At 46.6% G+C, this 19010-nt stretch overlaps 1 protein-coding gene across 1 annotated transcript in view; it reads left to right on the top strand.

Annotated features, from left to right (window-relative positions):
- LOC308459058 (mitogen-activated protein kinase kinase kinase 3-like) overlaps positions 1-17427 on the top strand; it is a 118147-nt gene extending 100720 nt beyond the window's left edge. Inside the window, exons 11-17 of the mRNA XM_080974116.1 lie at positions 379-471; positions 2680-2877; positions 4811-4959; positions 6465-6596; positions 8609-8738; positions 10126-10303; positions 11226-17427. Of these exons, the coding sequence (XP_080830242.1) occupies positions 379-471; positions 2680-2877; positions 4811-4959; positions 6465-6596; positions 8609-8738; positions 10126-10303; positions 11226-11454 (1109 nt within the window). The 3' untranslated portion in view covers positions 11455-17427. The remainder of the gene's footprint in view (positions 1-378; positions 472-2679; positions 2878-4810; positions 4960-6464; positions 6597-8608; positions 8739-10125; positions 10304-11225) is intronic.
- The last annotated feature ends 1583 nt before the right edge of the window (positions 17428-19010 follow it).

Here is a 19010-nt window from a genome sequence, read left to right as displayed (position 1 = left end):
TTCCCCTCACAGAGCTACAATTCTCAGACTTCCCTAGGAAGAGGGATCAACAACTCTAGGAATTGTAGATGTGTGAGGCGAATAGGGATCTCTTAACAACTCTCAGTACCCTTCACGAACTATACTTCCCAGAATCCTTTGGGGGAAACCGTAGTTGCTTAAAGCGGTATGGTACTGCTTTAAATGCAAGGTGCAGCTGTGGCCAGAGTTTGTTGTTCTGCTCTTAGTTCAACCCAAAACATGATCCAATATCTCAACATGACCGTGTACAATCTTAACGTAAGTGCTGCCATCTTGGATTTTTATTATGCAAGAGTGTTGTGGGCAAAGCATGGGGAGAGGAACTAAATGCAAGTATCATTTCTGTACTTTTGCCAGATTTTGACATCCCGTTTTGCGAGAGATTTGGCAAGGGAGGGACTTTTCCAAGGCAGTATCACCTGTCCCAGAGCCGCAAGGACTACAATGACGGTAAGGCTGTTTAAATCGATGGGTTTTTGAGGGGAAGGGTGCAGACGGCAGCTTGGTGGGTGTCTTGGGCAGAAACTGGGAACCGGAATTGGGCTTGTTGCAGCTGCGTTGAGCACACTGGCTCTCGAGCTCTGGAGAGGGGTGCCGTTCAGGGTGGGGTCCCTATAAGGTGGGCACCAAATACAGTGGTGCCCCGCAAGACGAATGCCTCGCAAGACGGAAAACCCGCTAGACGAAAGGGTTTTCCGTTTTGGAGGTGCTTCGCAAAACGAATTTCCTATGTGCTTGCTTTGCAAGACGAAAATGTCTTGCGAGTTCCTGCGGGGTTTTTTTCCTTCCCCCCCCCTTTTTCCCAAGCCGTTAAACCGCTTATCAGCTGATGGCTAAGCCGCTTATCAGCTGATCGTTAAGCCGCTTAACAGCTGATCGCTAAGCCGCTTAACAGCTGATCGCTAAGCCGCTTATCAGCTGATCCGCTAAGCCTGCTAAGACGCTAATACTGTAGCGCTAATCCGCTAAACCGCTAATGGGCTTGCTTCGCAAGACAAAAAAACCCGCAAGACGAAGAGACTCGCGGAACGGATTCTATTCGTCTTGCGAGGCACCACTGTAATAGCTTTCCTTCCCCAACGTGGCGTCAATGTGAGTAGACCACATTGTTGTCTACTCCAGGTGGTGGACCCTGCCTGATCCGCACTAGGAAAGGCCTGTAGCTGAGTACATGAGCACATCCTTCCATACAACCAGTGCTTTTTTCTGTAGGGACGCAGGGATACGCATACCCCTAAACATTTTGTGAATCTTTGAACTTTTGTCCATTTACTGTACTTATTTCCCCCCATTTGAACTATAAAATGGTGATTTTCTTGACTTGAAATGAGAGAGTACCCATAAACATTTTTTTAAAAAAAGAAGCACTGCATATAACACCATATAAGACCACATTACACAGGTCCTGAAAGACCTGCATTGGCTCCCAGTACGTTTCCGAGCACAATTCAAAGTGTTGGTGCTGAGCTTTAAAGCCCTAAACAGCCCTGGCCCAGTAGACCTGAAGGAGCATCTCCACCCCCACCATTCAGCCCAGACACTGAGGTCCAGCTCTGACTGCCTTTTGGCGGTTCGCTCCCTGCGAGAAGTGAGGTTACAGGGAACCAGGCAGAGGGCCTTCTCGGTAGTGGCGCCTGCCCTGTGGAACGCCCTCCCACCAGATGTCAAGGATATAGACAAATATCTGACTTTTCTAAAAAGACACCTGAAGGCAGCCTTCTTTAGGGAAGTTTTTAATGTTTGATGCTTTATTTTGTTCTTCATATTCTTAATATTCTGTTGGGAGCCTCCCAGAGTGGGTATAGTAAAGGTAAAGGGACCCCTGACCATTAGGTCCAGTCATAGCCGACTCTGGGGTTGCGGTGCTTATCTCGCTTTATTGGCCAAGGGAGCTGGCGTACAGCTTCCGGGTCATGTGGTCAGCATGACTAAGCCGCTTCTGGTGAACCAGAGCAGTGCACGGAAACGCCGTTTACCTTCCCGCCGGAGCAGTAACTATTTATCTACTTGCACTTTGACGTGCTTTCGAACTGCTAGGTTGGCAGGAGCTGGGACTGAGCAACGGGAGCTCACCCTGTCGCAGGGATTCGAACCGCCGACCTTCTGATCAGCAAGTCCTAGGCTCTGTGGTTTAACCCAGAGCGCCACCCAATCATCATCATCCTCTGCATGCAAATGGTTGGGCCCAGGTGTCGGTTCCTAGTATTTCGAGATAGAACTGGAAAAGTCACCCTCTCTGGAGAGATGCTGCCAGTCAGTGTAGACAATATTCAGACTAGATGGGCTGGTGGTCTGACTCGGTGTAAGGCAGCTTCCTCACTGATGCAGAGCTCGGCATGCATTCGCCATGCACTGTACCCACTTGCAGCTTCACTTAAGCCAAAAGGCAGTCGGAAGCAGTGTGGTGTAGTGGTTAAGAGCAGTGGACTTGTAATCTGGTGAACCGGGTTCGCGTCTCCGCTCCTCCACATGCAGCTGCTGGGTGACCTTGGGCTAGTCACACTTCTCTGAAGTCTCTCAGCCTCACTCACCTCACAGAGTGTTTGTTGTGGGGGAGGAAGGGAAAGGAGAATGTTAGTCGCTTTGAGACTCCTTCGGGTAGTGATAAAGCGGGATATCGAATCCAAACACTTCTTCTTCTTCTTCCTGCCCCGAAAGGCCGGAGAACTTTCCCCAGGAGTTACGCGCCGCCGGAGAACCTCTTCCAGATCATGCCGTCCAGCAGGACGAAAAGCTTCAACGGAGACAACAAGCTTGTCACCTTGCGGTACGAGGAACGCGGGGGAAACAAGTGGTGGCACAACTGCGACAAGATATTCCAAGGTTTCGGCTCCTCTCCAGCCAAGACGAGGAACAGTAAGTGGGCCCCCCAGCGAAGGGGCTGTTGGGGGGGTGGGCTAGGAAGGGCCTTCCCTAATCCAGGGTTTCCCAAACATCAGTCTCCAGCTGTTGCTGGACTACAACTCCCATCATCCCTAGCTAGCAGGAGCAGCGGTCAGGGATGATGGGAATTGTAGTCCAAAAAAAAACCAACAACTGGAAAGCCAAGTTTGCGAAACCTTGCCTTGCTCTGTGCCTCATTGGCAAAACTGAATGCCGACTTGAATAACCAACGCTTGGACTGCGGAGAAATCAGGGCGTAGCTTGCAGGACGCCTGGTTATTTATTTATTATTATTTGTTCCTTGAATTTGCACGCTGCAAATTTTCCAGCGAAACGAAAAAGCCAATCAATGTTCTGTTTCAGTAATGATGAGACACTCAACCATTTCGAAGCATAGCATGGCAACCCAGCAAATGACTCTCATTTTGATTACATGGCCTGCTAGAACATTTTAAAGTCCCCGTCAAGCAAACTGCCAATCATTTGAACCTATCAGTTCATGACAAATAGGATAAACATTCCGATGCAATTGCGTAATGTAATGAACATTCCAAGGCAATCACATTTAAAGGCTGTTCAGATTGTGAAGATCTTTCGTGCCCGTTGAGGTGGGCGAACGTGATCTGTAGGGGGGTCTGCATTTTGCCAAATTCACAGAAACTTAGTGCTCCCACAGAGATGTTAACATAGAGCAGAACTGCATTTTGCCAGCAAAGAGGGTTTTGTTTTGTCTTGTTCTTAAATTCAAAAAGCAAAGTGAGCTGGCCTTGAAGGGATTGCTTCACTGCAAAGGAAAGGAACCTGGTGCCTTCCAGATGTTGTTGAACTGCAACTCCCATCATCCCTCAGGATTTGTCCCAGTGGCTGGGGCTGATGGGAGTCGGAATCCCAACATTATCTGGAGGGCCATGGGTTTCCAACCCCTGCGTTGTGAGTTTGCTGGAAAACTTCCATTGGTAGTACTTGGCTAGAGGGATCCACCAGTTGTCACAGGGAACAAAAAAGTCCCTGCAAACTCCTGGGGCGGCAGAATGCACCCCATCTATAAAGGTAAAGGGACCCCTGACCATTAGGTCCAGTGGTGACCGACTCTGGGGTTGCGGCACTCATCTTGCTTTATTGGCCGAGGAAGCCGGCGTACAGCTTCCGGGTCATGTGGCCAGCATGACGAAGCCGCTTCTGGCGAACCAGAGCAGCGCACGGAAACGCCGTTTACCTTCCCACCGGAGTGGTACCTATTTATCTACTTGCACTTTGACGTGCTTTCAGACTGCTAGGCTGGCAGGAGCAGGGACTGAGCAATGGGAGCTCACCCCATCGCAGGGATTCGAGCTGCTGACCTTTTGATCAGCAAGTCCTAGGCTCTGTGGTTTAACCCACAGCGCCACCCGCGTCCCTACCCCATCTATGGTGAACCATTAAAGGACTCCAGAACCCTTTAGGTCTGGCTGTTTTTGGAAGGGAAGGTTTTTTGCAGTAACAGGAGCGTTGTCAAGCGCCAGGCAGGCCACAGCTGTGTTTGGCTTGGAGAGTCCCCAGTTGCACAGTGTATGAAATATCAGGCTTGGGATCGTAATTGCAGCTTCGCAGACCCCCTGGAGTCAGAAAGGCTACAGCAATGCCACCCTGCCAAATTTTTTGACAATTCAGGAACTGGTGTTTTTCCCCCCTGAATCAAAACTGGGGGCTTGCTTCCCTCTTGTGCTCAGAAAGAGGCAGGTATCTTCGGGTTTTGTTCGAAATGAAAACTGGTGTTCTGAAGGTGCCATCATATTATGTGCAAGCGGAAAAAATGCAGACTTTGCAACTCTTTGACACAGTGATGGCTGCACTGGTGTGGAGACCAAGGGTGTCTCAAGCCTTTCTCCCCACCCCTCCCTGACATTGGTTTCTGCCTCCCTTGTAGCGCTGCAGGCCCCAGTGAACTGGAGACTTGGGAAGCTGCTGGGCCGAGGTGCCTTTGGGGAGGTCTACCTTTGCTACGACGTCGACACTGGCCGGGAGCTCTCTGTAAAGCAGGTGCCCTTTGACCCTGACAGCCAAGAGACAAGCAAAGTGAGTATGTGGACCAGATAAGACGCAGTGTGAACTCTCCCCCCCTTCCCAAATTAACGTGTGTGTGTGTTTGTTCCTCTGTGGGGCAGGAAGGTCTGAAGGGGGCAATAAGGGGTCATAAGCAATTGAGAAGGACTTGGGATATCAACGAGGAAGCGCAGAGAGATTGCGCACCCTGGTTCTTTGTGCTTGCTTTTGCAGTGAAAAGTCGAGGATAGATGTGTCCATATTTCTTAGACATGGCAGCTTAATAGAGGAGGAGTTAATTGTTTTATTGTGTATTGTGCGTTCTCATTTTGTATTTTTCCGCTGCGAAGCACCCTCGGATCTTTGGATGAAGGGCCGTTTATGAAAATCTCACTACAGTGGTATCTTGTTTCTCGAACTTAATCCATTCCGGGAGTCCGTTCAACTCCCGAAACTGTTCGAAAACCAAGGTGCGTCTTCCGATTGGCTGCAGGAGCTTCCTGGACTCAACCGGAAGCCGCGTCCGATGTTCGGCTTCCGAAAAACACCCTCAAACCGGAAAGCTTACTTCTGGGTTTGTGGCGTTTGGGAGTTGACTTGTTTGGGAGCCAAGCCATTAAAGTACCAAGGTACCACTGTACAGGCAGGGAATGTTTTAGGTGCGTCCGATATGTGTGTGACCGTGCGCATCACGCCGGCCCCGGAAGTGACCCGAAAATGTCACAAAAAAGGGGCGGAATGGGATGGGGTGGCCTTGCAAGGGCCCCACTGACATTGGTCTGGAATGTAATTCCCGTGCAAATTGGCCATTGCCAACAACAACAACAATAATAATACAGTCATACCTCAGGTTACAGATGCTTCAGGCTGTGCGTTTTCGGGTTATGGATGCGCCGAAACCCGGAAGTACCAGAACAGGTTACTTCCGGGTTTCAGCGCTCACGCATGCGCAGAAGCACTAAATCGTGCTTTGCGCATGTGCAGAAGCACCAAATCGCAACCCGCATGTGCGAGGATGCGGATGCTGTGGGTTGCGAACGTGCCTCCCGCATGGATCACGTTCGCAACCCAAGCGTCCACTGTAGTAGTAGTAGTAATAATAATAATAATAATAATAATAATAATAAACAGCTTTGAAGCAATGGACCTCTCAACACCATGTGTTGGGAACAAACATGTTCTGCATGTGAGCTTCTCAGAGATACCTGACTGAGAACAGGATGCTGAAGCAAGGTGGACCGTTTGGGTTTTCTGATCTTCAGGATGCTCTTATTATTTTCTCCCCTATCTGTTGGGGCTTCATATTGGGAGAAGGAAGCGATTGTGTGAATCCAGTTAGCACGGAGAAACCGTCTTCTATTTTGGGAAGCCCACGCCTGTTCCTTGCCGTGCTGCTCAACATTTCAGGGACCGTCGGGGTTTGAAGGACATTAGGCCCAATCTTGCACGAACACCATCCGTGCCCTGCACCCCAGAACAACTAGCTATGGCCACGGCCCCTTCCTCTTCCACCTGCAACTGCTTCTGTCTTTCTGCAGGAGGTGAATGCCTTGGAATGCGAGATCCAGCTGCTCAAAACCCTCCGCCACGAGCGGATCGTCCAGTATTATGGTTGCTTGCGGGACGCCGAGGAAAGAAAGCTGTCCATCTTCGTGGAATACATGCCAGGGGTAAGTCAGCCTGCATGGGCATTTTTGTAAAGGTCATGGAGTTCTCTAACAAACTCCAAATTGTTGTCCACCTTCCTTATTTTCCCTTTCCATCCCTTCTACAGTGTCCCAGGAGCAGACTTTGGTCATATCCTGAACATCCTGAAGGTCCCAGGCCACAGAGAGGTTAGGCTGGCCTCAACTAGAGCCAGGGCTTTTTTGGCTGTGGCTCCAATCTGGTGGAACGCTCTGTCACAAGAGACAAGGGCCCTGCGGGACTTGATATCTTTCCGCAGGGCCTGCAAGACAGAGCTGTTCCGCCAGGCCTTTGGTCGGGGTTCAGTCTGACTCCCTCTCCCCTTTCGTAAGAACTTGCATGAAAGTGGTCTCCCAATTTTTCTCACAGGCCCATATAAGTCCAGCACAAACAGTTGGGCCTGGTGAGCATTTAAGGTCCCCAACCCTAATCTGCGGGTTGCCATCTGATTGGATTTTATTCTGATCCTGATCTGATTTTAGGTTGTATTTTAATTGATTGTCTGATTTTATGTTAATTTGTTAAACATTTTATGTTAGCCGCTCTGAGCCCGGCTTCGGCTGGGGAGGACAAAATCTGGTGCCTCTCCCCTCTAAATACTGCTTATTTCCACAATAATTCCTTTTGGCACAGTTGCTTTCGTTACGGGTCTGCCCAACAGGCTCATTGAAACTTCACATTATTACAAAAAAAACAGAAGTTGTTGTTGTTATTTTGCGCCTCCTCAACTCGAAAAGGGAAGGGAAATTTCTGCACTGCCCTAAAACCGGCGCTCTCTGTGTTGCTCGTCTTCCTTCGACCAACAAACCTTTTCTTGCAGCCCACGTGGACTGTGCCCCTGCTTTCCTGAAATAATTTTGAACGTACTCCTGTTTGGAGACATGTTACATAGAGATCGGAGCCTGACAGCTGATATAAACTGCGAAAAGATATAATATTTTATACAGGCTGAGGTGGTTTGGAAGCCACTGATTGGCCAGTGTTCGTGATGTCATGGCCCCTTCCCTTCCTCAGTGGTTTCCCAAAGCAATTTTGCATCTCTTTTGAAATGTTTTCAATATGCTTTCGGGGAAAAAGAAAACGCAGTTTGCACACCTATGTGTGTTAAAATGTCAGTATGCTTCATTTACGGTGGGAGGAATGCAGCTAGTACAGTGGTACCTTGCAAGACGAATGCCTCGCAAGACGAAAAACTCGCAAGACCAAAGAGTTTTTGGTTTTTTGAGTTGCTTCGCGAGACGAATTTCCCTATGGGCTTGCTTCGCAAGACGGAAACGTCTTGCAAGTTTGTTTCCTTTTTCTTAAAACCGTTACAGTAATACAGGGTGCATTGCTTGAAGAGGTGCAGTTGCGACTTGACTTCGAGGAGCAACTCATAGCACGCGGTGTGGTAGCCTTTTTTGAGGTTTTTGAAGATCTTTTTGAAAAAATGGAAACCGTGCTTCGCAAGACGAAAAAACTCGCAAGACGAAAAAACTCACAGAACGAATTAATTTCGTCTTGCGAGGCACCACTGTATTTGGAATCTTCAGTATTGTCCTGTGGTTTAAGGTAACTTTAAGACAATTTCCACATCAAAAAACAACAACCATTTTTAATTGAGTACTGTATGTTCCCTTCCCCTTGGCATTTAAACTCTCTTTAGCAGAGGAAACTGCAGCAAAATATCCCCCTTTTCAGCAGGTGCGAGAAGGATCCTTCAGTCCTGTCAGCTAATAGTTCACTTCTCCATTTCATAAATGCCTGGCAGATAGCTCAGTTAGCTAGAGCGTGAGCTAATAACTCCAAGGTTGCCAGTTCGATCTCTGTATGGGACAGCTTGCATTTGACCCTCGGGGTCCCTACGATTCTGTGATTCGAAATGTTGCTACTTATTTGATATGTAGCTTGCTTTTTGACCAGCCTCACCAAAATGGCTTGAGCCGTTAATAAAATGACACGGTTCCATTATCCAGAGTAGCCAACGGATCCTTGTTTGTTCCCCCGTGTTCTTTAGGGTTCCATCAAAGACCAGCTGAAAGCCTACGGAGCCCTGACCGAGAACGTGACCCGGAAATACACACGGCAGATCCTGCAAGGGGTTTTCTACCTGCACAGCAACATGATTGTACACAGAGATATCAAAGGTAGGTGGAGATCCCAGGGGGAATGTTCCGCTCGCTTAGGTGAGCTCGTTGACTGTAAGCGACAAAGAAGTCCAATCCATTCAGCGCAGGCACATTTTGCATAAACCCCAAGGGCGCATTGCAGGCATAGGCAAACTAGGCCCTCCAGATGTTTTGGGACTACGACTCCCATCATCCCTGACCACTGGTCCTGTTAGATAGGGATGATGGGAGTTGTAGTCCCAAAACATCTGGAGGGCTGAGTTTGCCTATGCCTGGCCTATTGCAACCCGCAAGCATGCTCTCAGCGGGCAAAACAACACATAATACCACTGACCATGAGCCCAGAACCACCTCCAACCAGCTGAGTTAAACTGATGTTAAGAAATGCCAGCAAACATTCTGATTGTTGAAGGTGGGGCGAAAGACTCAGCCATGTAATGTTGCAAAAACACTGGTTCTGGTACAAAGAAAGTTAAATATTTGTTCAGAACCCATGCATAAGGTTCACTGTTGTCCTTCCTCCCCCAGGTTTAGTTGTACCTGTGAGTTTTCCGTTTTGTTTTTTTAGTTGGCCGGAAGTCACCTTGGGTCACTTTGGGCAAGATAAAGCAACCAACAGATTTAATTAACAACGACCACAATTTGTTGTTGTTTAGTCGTGTCCAACTCTTTGTGACCCCATGGACCAGAGCATGCCAGGCCCTCCTGTCTTCCACGCCTCCCGCAGTTTGGTCAAACTCATGTCCGTAGCTTCGAGAACACTGTCCAACCATCTCGTCCTCTGTCGTCCCCTTCTCCTTGTGCCCTCCATCTTTCCCAACATCAGGGTCTTTTCCAGGGAGTCTTCTCTTCTCATGAGGTGGCCAAAGTATTGGAGCCTCAGCTTCAGGATCTGTCCTTCCAGTGAGCACTCAGGGCTGATTTCCTTCAGAATGGAGAGGTTTGATCTTCTTGCAGTCCATGGGACTCTCAAGAGTCTCCTCCAGCACCATAATTCAAAAGCATCAATTCTTCGGTGATCAGCCTTCTTTATGGTCCAGCTCTCACTTCCATACATCACTACTGGGAAAACCATAGCTTTGACTATACGGGCCTTTGTTGGCAAAGTGATGTCTCTGCTATTTAAGATTGAACAATAATGAACCCTAATATTTAAACAAGATATTCAACATTTTGTACAGTGCAAGACTGCTAGACCATTGATCCATCTAGCCCAGAGGATCCCCATTAGCTAAGTCCTGCAGACCCCTGGTTTTTCAGAAGCCAAGACATGGACCCCCTGCTTTTGAAAACATTGCTATCTCTGTGGTAGCTTTCGCTGTGTGAATGGTGCCACCATATCCTCAAAGATGCTCTGCCACTAAGCTTCTATTTCAGAAGTGGGCTCTTTTCTTACTTTCTTTAGGTGCCAACATATTGAGAGATTCTGCTGGGAACGTGAAACTCGGAGACTTTGGTGCCAGCAAACGCATTCAGACCATCTGTATGTCTGGAACAGGGATGAAGTCCGTCACGGGGACGCCATACTGGATGAGCCCCGAGGTGATCAGCGGGGAAGGATATGGAAGGAAAGCAGACGTGTGGTAAGATCTCAGTTAATCCCAGAAATGTGTTTCGGTTGCTGAGGTGGAAGGGTAGCAGGAGTGGGGTTATTGCTAGAATCTCCTAATGTATATAATTGTGAATGTCATTTTATTTAGAGTATTGATGTACCGGTTTTCAGGCAGATCTCACAAAGTGGTTTAAATAAGATTGTTACAACAATAAGCGCTGGATTTTTAAGAAAAGTTACAAATGAACGGAAATTAAATGGGACTCACACGTATTGGTGACAGTCTTTGGCTTGCACGTGGTAGAATATTTTCAAATCTTCTCACTTCCACCTTCCTTTTGGGCAATGGATGAAACAAGCCGAATCACTTTCTATCAGGCAGGTTTTCCTCACAGAGTTGTTTTGAGGAAAAATCAGATAGGACCGCCTAAGGCATTTTGTATCTTGATATAAATGCTATAAAAACCATAATATGTGTGATTGATTGAGTTTTGAAATACCGTATTTTTTGCTCTACGAGGCTCACTTTTTCCCTCCTAAAAAGTAAGGGGAAATGTGTGTGCGTCTTATGGAGTGAATGCAGACTGCGCAGCTATCCCAGAAGCCAGAACAGCAAGAGGGATTGCTGCTTTCACTGCGCAGCGATCCCTCTTGCTGTTCTGGCTTCTGAGATTCAGAATAATTTTTTCTTGTTTTCCTCCTCCAAAAACTAGGTGCGTCTTATGGTCTGGTGCGTCTTATAGAGCGAAAAATACGGTGTGTGTGTGTGTGTGTGTGTGTGTGTATATATATATATATATATATTTATATATAATATTAACATGTTTGTGTTTACTGCCCTGGGCTCCTTTGCATGCAAGGTTGGATTGAAATGTAATAATCAATGAATTGTGAGGGTAAGAGAGCCTTTCTTCTTTCCTAATTCCTTCCTTCCCCTTGGCGTCGTCTTGCAGGAGTGTGGGCTGCACCGTGGTGGAAATGCTGACCGAGAAGCCACCCTGGGCAGAATTTGAAGCCATGGCCGCCATTTTCAAGATCGCTACGCAGCCCACAAAGCCCCAGCTTCCAGACGGCGTCTCGGACTACTGCCGCAGCTTCCTCAAGTTGATCTTTGTGGAAGAGAAGAGAAGGCCCACGGCAGAAGACCTCCTGAGGCACCCGTTCGTGAGCTTTAGCCTCTAGCAGACCTTCCCGTTATCGGGAGGGACGGGGAAAGGACCAAAGATTCACACCATCGCGGAGGGCTGAGCAACAGGACCAAAACCGCAAACTTCCAGATCCAGCCTCAATTTCCTGTTTGGGTTACTGCCATATCTGCTGCGCTGCTGACAATCACGCCTTGTTGGCCAGGCGGCGTCCATCTTGCCAAGTCTCCAAAGCGTACTTGCAGCCATCTTGGCTTTGTGGGGGCTGATGGGTCACTGAGATGGAGGGATTGGGAGGAACTGAGGTGATGCTGGCAAGGAAGGACATCTTGCCTTACGAACACCAATGAATTATCTGCTTGTGTGACGTGTCCGATAGGGTCTCACGGACTTGATCAGCCGCGAAAGAACAAAAAATGAAGGATTGTTTGGCAGCCTCTTGTCGGGAGACAAGCGCTGAAAGCCGCAGAATGGGCCGGGTGCTGTGTAGAACTAGCTTGTCACCTGGTTGGCAACCCTTAAAAAAAGCAGGCATGGCGTGAAGCCAGTGGAAATAAATCCCCAGCACAAAAGATCAAAGGCACATATCTACTTCTGTTTGAAAAAGGAGAAGCCATTACTAAGTCCTAGAAGCGAAGAGTTATGGTGCACATAGAACTGTCTTTGGCTGTTGGGAGCAGAAAGCAAAGAGGATTCCTTTGTATATTGGGTGGCAATTATAATCCAGAGGGCAAACGTATCCACAGTCCATCCTAAAGTTATCAAGTCAGGGATATGACTGCAAAAGTGATCATGTCAAACATGAAACTATGGGAATTGTAGAACCTTGTAAGATTCCCGCAAAGCTATCTTTTCCTTGGACCCAAAGGAGAAGCAGTTCTACCCAGCCCACCTAGGAGAGAAATAATTGTTTAAAATCCCCAGAGATGGAGACCACAGCAGTCTGTCTCTGCAATATATTCCCTTGCCCGGAACCCTAAACAGGAGGTTGCTAATGAATCCACAAGCTGTCGCTTGGCTCTGCTTCGTGCAATTGTAAGGGGCCAGTTTACACGTTAAAGACCCCGCCCTGCTTATTTGCAATGGAGGCTCTCAAAAAAACATTTTCCTGAGGCGGAAGTAATGTTTCAAAATGATTTACTACCAGAGCTGCAACATATGCAATGCAATCCTAGCCATTAGAGATAAGTCGTCTTAAATTCAATGGGAACCCCTTCCAGGCCACTGTGCAGGGTTGCAGCTTTTGTCAGATCAATTGGATTAATCAGTTGTTTATTTTTATTGATTAAAAAGTGCCCACCCACCCCCATTAATTGCCAGCAGGGTTTTTTATATATATAATTTTCTTTTTATGGAAGCGCTTCTGCAAACTACAGCTGTCAAGTGCTGTCTTAAAAGAAACATTCCCTCTTCTACGTTGATGCCTGTTGTGGCACATTTATACATATTCTAAAACCAAAGAAAGTACTATCTTTCTATCTCGTTTCTTCGGAATGATTATTTAGATGCACATTTTTTTATGTGGGTTTAGTTGGCTAATCAACTAAACCCCTAGAAGAATTGAACTAAGATTAATTTGGGTGACATCCCTACTTTTCACCAAAGGCATTGCTTAGGGGAATATACAGTCATACCTCGGGTTGAATGCGCTTCGGGTTGAGCGCATTACTTCCAGGTTTCGCTGCTTGCACATGTGCAGACGCTCAAAATAACGTCATGCGCAGAAGCGGTGAAAAACGACATGCGTGTGCGCAGACATGCCGTCGCTAGTTAGGTTTGCTTCTAGATGCGAACGGGGCTCTGGAAGGGATCCCGTTCGTATCCAGAGGTACCACTGTACATGCTAAGGAGCATTAAAATGGTAGGAACCTTGATAAGGAAAGGCTGTTCAGCAGCCTGCAAGTGGATGTCCTCATATTCATTTGTAGTCGCAAGAGGATGTCCCACCAGCCAGTCACAGAAAATTGTATCTGGTCATCTCCTTCCTGAGTTGATCGACGTTGCTCAGTGCCAGTTTAGCAATCCTTTGGAAACATGGCAAATAACAGCAGATCCCATGGCTATGGTTTTTTTAGTATCTCCTCACCCCACAAAAAGAAAACAAACAAAACAGATTGTGTTCCAAAGTGTAATCTGTATTGTGTGGCCTAAGTCAGTTGTGCATTTTAAGCAAATGTGTGTTCTTTGCATATGTTTTGCTTCGTTTACATGATGTCTTCTGCTGCCCACAGTAGAAATACGAGGAGCGTGACGCTGGAGCCCTGCTCCTTTCCACCCCCACATTCTGGCTGTGCCTTTGAGCACCTAAAATTTCACTAGGCAAAGGCACACATTTTCCGGATCACCTCTACAGCCATAAAAACTAAAACAAGCAGAGATTGTCTGGATGCCGAATTTTGTGCCAGATATCAGTTGTTTTGGATGACACAATGTGTTTGAATATAAGTGGGATTCAGCCAGCTCTGGCTGAGGGCGTGATTGCATTCCACTCATTTATTTTTTATCTGTACTACTCCAAAAATCGGTTTCAACTAGGCAGTGGAATTACAGTAAGCTGGTAAAATAGACTAGTCCATGAAAAGAATGGTCTTTTCTTGATTTGAGAAGGTTCACTCAGACTCTGTATGTATGTCAGTTCTCATTCGAATTTCTGTTTTCATTTTGTAAGGGACGTGATTCCTCCGTTGCTATTTTTTTCCCCATATATTAACACTTGCCCTGAAGAATTTGATTGCAGATTGCTAGTTCTAACCCCTTGCCATCTGGATTTCATTCTCGCTCCGCAGGGAGCGCTGGGGGAAATGTTAATACCGAAGGATGAAAATGTCAAAAGGCGGAGAGGCTTTGCCTGGGCCGGGCTGTAACGTGACCTACTTTCCAAAAGATCTGTTCACAAGTTTCACGAGATGGTGTCTAAGGCCTTATTCGCACACCCAGGAAAATCAGAGGTTGGTATCTCGGGACTGATACCGCGAGGAACCGATCCCTCTCTACACCAGCATCAAAGGCTCTGTCAGTCATACCAACTCTTATTTTGAGTCATTCATTGGATACTGAGTGCTCTGTCGCACTGTGAACCACCAAGCAAAAACAACCCTGTTCCTGTGTATGAGATTGCTTATCCGAGGATGAAGAAGGGCAGAGAACCCAAACGTGGCTCATTTTACCACAAGTTTCTTAGCCTTGCTTCTTGCCTTCAGTTCGCCCTCTGAAAAGTGTGAGCAGATCCAAGGGTTAAAATGAGTTGAAGGAGTGTTGAGCCAGAATATCGGATGCTCTGAATCAGAGAATGGGAACCCGTGACTCTCCACTTGCGCTTGGACTCCCCATCTCCCCACGTGAACCTGGTCAGAGATGATGGGATTCGGAGTCCAACAGTATCCGGAGGGCCACAGGTTCTCCATCTCTGATTCTGACAGAGCCATCTCCTCACAAGGCAGTTTTATCTTGTTCCACATTTGCGGAATCTACCGTATTTTTCGCTCTATAAGACGCACCAGACCACAAGACACACCTAGTTTTTGGAGGAGGAAAACAAGAAAAAAAATATTCTGAATCTCAGAAGCCAGAACAGCAAGAGGGATCGCTGCGCAGTGAAAGCAGCAATCCCTCTTGCTGTTCTGGCTTCTGGGATAGCTGCGCAGCCCGTATTCGCTCCATAAGACGCACACACATTTCCCCTTACTTTTTAGGAGGGGAAAAGTGAGTCTTATAGAGCAAAAAATACGGTAATTCTTTTCTTTATGGTCTTCACTGGGCTGACCTGGATTTCATGACACAGGATTTTACCCCAGTTGGCACATTGATCACCCCTGCTTATTTTGGCGGCTCTTGCTATAGCATACACAGACTTTGTCACCAATATACTGATGTCATCCTTTCCCCTTCCATGTTTATATGTACAGAGTTGTGAAGTCCTTCCTCCTCAGGTACCTTCGCTTTCTCATCTTCAAAATCTCTTGCAGCGATTCAGGTTCACAAGGGAGAATAAGACAGAAGTTTGAGGCAGGGGAGGTGGGAAGCAAATTGTTCGATTTGTTCAAAAGGCGCATAGCCTATCAGGAGGTAAGTTCCAGGTGTAAGGTGGGGTGGCTGCTTTTGAAAGCACTTCAATCTCATCCCAAAGACTATGTCATCATGTAGATAGATTGTGGCGTTGTTGTTTGTTGTCTGTCCTTGCACAGGAAAAAAAGGGTTAGGAGTGAAACTGTATATCTAACTTTACAGATCCAGCCCTTAAGCAGATCTCTGAAGCTGGTGTGAAACTGGATTAACAGTTGCACCTTCCTGCCAAGAAGTTGGGGAAGTGGCGGTTTTGCATATCTGGGAAACCTAAAATTACAGATCCTTAATTGTCCACACAACTACAGTTCCTAGGCTACTGCAGCCAGGGCAGGGGGGAAAACCCATATTGAAAGTTGTTTAAATTCACAATGCAGACATGCTCACAGATCTAACAGCTAGAAGGGACCAAAGAGCCATTTAGTGTCTTGCTGCACCCAAAAGGAAAAGCTACCAGACTTTCCACTACAAGCCACGCTCACGATCTTTCTTGGTGCATTAATATTATTATTATTTTGCTGCCCAGCTACTGCTGAGGCTGTGACTCTCTTACTTTGCAAAATGAGTGCTCTCACTCCCTCTCACCCCCCCCCCCAAATAGATAGTAAGTAACCCCAAGTTCTGGGGTTCTTTTTTATCTTGTTGTCCACATGGTGCATAGGGAAACCAATAGCTTTGGGTACAAAAGTGTCTTCTTTGCATTCTGAGGCTAGAATACAGGGCTGGTGGACCTTTTTGTGAGCCCGAGGGCCACATTCCCCCCTGGGAAACCTTCCAAGGGCCACGTGGCAGCGGCGACGGAGGCCACAGGCAAAAGTGAGCAGAGCATAAATTTTATTTTGTACGTTATGTATTAGGTTAGTTTCTCTACACAACACACACACCCTCCCTCTCTACTATCCAGACAAGCAAGAGGCATAACGGAGAGTTCCGAGGGCCTGACCCAAGAAGCCCAGGGGCCACATTTGGCCTGATATTCCCCACCCTGGCTGCCACATAACCAGGAGCAAGATGGCCTCCTCTGAGACACCTATAAATAATTGTACTGGGTGAAATCCAACTTAACTTGTGATTGCTTAGTTCCATTGACTTCAGTGGGTCTGCAGTATGACTAACACGGATTCTTACCCATTATTTTGTGGGGAGCGGGGGAATATTAAAGCCTGTTAGGAATGAGGTTTAATTAAAAGGGAAAACAATGTATTCAGTTCTGAAGCTTGAAATGTGAACGAATGCCTTTCAGAACAGGACTGCGCGTGCAGTTTAATGTAATATATGGATATGCAATATAGGGATATGCACTCATTTCTAGAAACAAGTGTTCTCGAACTTCAGCGTTGAAAACTGGACGGGTGAGACAGTTATGAGGTTAATTTTTGGACTCAAGTTGAGGAAAAAATGAAGTATCCATCCATTTCCATTTGTTTGCGTCTGAGCTAAGGGGAGGAAGAGGCTTTTAAAGGGTCTCAAGCACTTGAAGAGAAATTAGCTTGCAGAATGCCAATATCCCCTTTGCGCTGTTCATGCACTCAACAGGTGGATCCCAGTTCAAAAGATCCCATCGCATCCAGATCCGTTTGCACATAAGAAGGGTCACATTGTCCCACAAAGCAATGGGGCATCACACACTGCCAAACCGTAGCGTGAACGAGGCATGGGCTGCGTGCTGAATCCTGGTTGTAAAACTGCCCACTTTGCAAACCTTTATCATAGTATAAATACCACTGTTAAAGCGCTTTATCCTCGAGATATGTTCATACTCTACATGGTATGGATGATTTTAAATATTGTAAATTATTAGTTCTAGAAGGATTTGTTGATAGGAAGAAAAAAGAGATACTGCTGTTTTGGCATGTGGGGCACATTGTTGAATGTACTTTGTTAAATGCTGTTATCTTCTCTCCCTCCCCAAATGCATGAAATAAAATATTTTTAAATTTTGTGGTAACAGGAGGGCAGATTTCTGATTTTTTTTAAAGAGGGGAGGGAATAAGAAACACACTGATTGCAGTCTGGTGAAATGTTTCATTCTGGAAAAGCATCACACGTCTGATCATATCTTTTCACCCACGCTTGGAAAAATCAGAGCTTAATTTTTATTTATTTAGTAAGGAACATAAAGCTACCCCTTTATACCAGCAAAGGCTGTAGGTGTTTGGTGTTTCAAGTCTGCCAGTTGACATTCTTGGATGATGCACTGACTGTCAGATCAGTAGCTTCTGGTCTTTTTTGTGTGTGGTCATGATAGTTCGTGAGAACTTCTTTCAGGAAGAATGACGAAGAGTCTCGTGGTCCCTTAAATATATATATATTTTAAAAAAACCCTAAAGATTCTGTGGCACCTTAAGCAAACACTATCAAATATATTACGGCATAAGCATAATGTGTCTGATGAAGCTGACTGTAGCCTATTTAAGCTTGTGCCATGATGAATCTAATCATAGAGTTCGGAGGGACCCCAGAGTCATCTAGTCCAACCCTTTGAAGTGCAGGAATCTCAACAAAATCACACTAAATTTGTTAGCTGTTAAGGTACCACAATTGTTAAGTTGTGGGTGAACATATCAGACGACACAGCGATTCTTCAAACAGCTCTTGTTTATTCACAGGCCAGGACAGAACTGAACTGAAGGGCTCAGTCAGCCTGCTTATATAGAGCTCCAGTACCACGTTACTGTAACAACTTTCTAAAACTATCCAATCACTGAACGTCACTTTTGATCCTTCATTTGCATAACCATCTACAGTATCCCCCTGCTGGCCCAGGGTGAGAACTTCAGTACATAACAACAATAGTCTCCGTTGCTTTTGCTGCAGCAGACTAACACAGCTGCCCTTCTGGAAGTTTTCTGTGGTAAGTATAAGCCTTTGTAGACTGGAGTTCAATTTGTCAAGATACATGGCAGATCATCCACAAGTCCACAGAGGTCTACACACAATATACGTTCTGGATGCAAGCAGTGGGATGCTGAAAACCGTGGAACGCAAAGGGTTATGGTAGGTCAGAGGTTTTCTACACAGAGCCAAATGGACCCTGAGGATCATCCAGTCCAAACCCCTGCAATGCAGGATATACTCGGCTAAAGCATCCAATGACAGATGGCCATCCAACCTCTGCTTAAAAACCTCCAAGGAAGGAGAGTCCATCACCTCTTGTGGGAGTCTGTTCCACTGTCAAACAGCTCTTACTGTCACAAAGCTTTTCCAAATGTTTAGTCAGAATCTCCTTTCTTGCAACTTGAAGCCATTGGTTCGAGTCCTACCCTCAAGAGCAGGAGAAAATAAGCTTGCTCCATCCTCCATGTGACAGCGCTTGAGATATTGGAAGATGGTTCTCATAGCTCCTCTCAGTTGCCTCTTTTCCAGGCTAAACATATCCAGATCCTTCAACCGTTCCTTGTAAGGCTTGGTTTGCAGACCCTTGATCACCTTGCTCATCTGCACACATTCCAGCTTGTCAACATCCTTCTTAAACTGTGGCGCCTAGAATTGTACACAGTATTCCAGGTGTGGTCTGAGCAAGGCAGAATA

This window comes from Podarcis pityusensis (assembly GCF_964106645.2).
Source record: "Podarcis pityusensis genome assembly, chromosome: 12".
NCBI lineage: Eukaryota > Metazoa > Chordata > Lepidosauria > Squamata > Lacertidae > Podarcis > Podarcis pityusensis.
The sequence above is the reverse complement of the archived record's forward strand: the minus strand, read 5'-3'. Positions and strand labels throughout refer to the sequence as shown.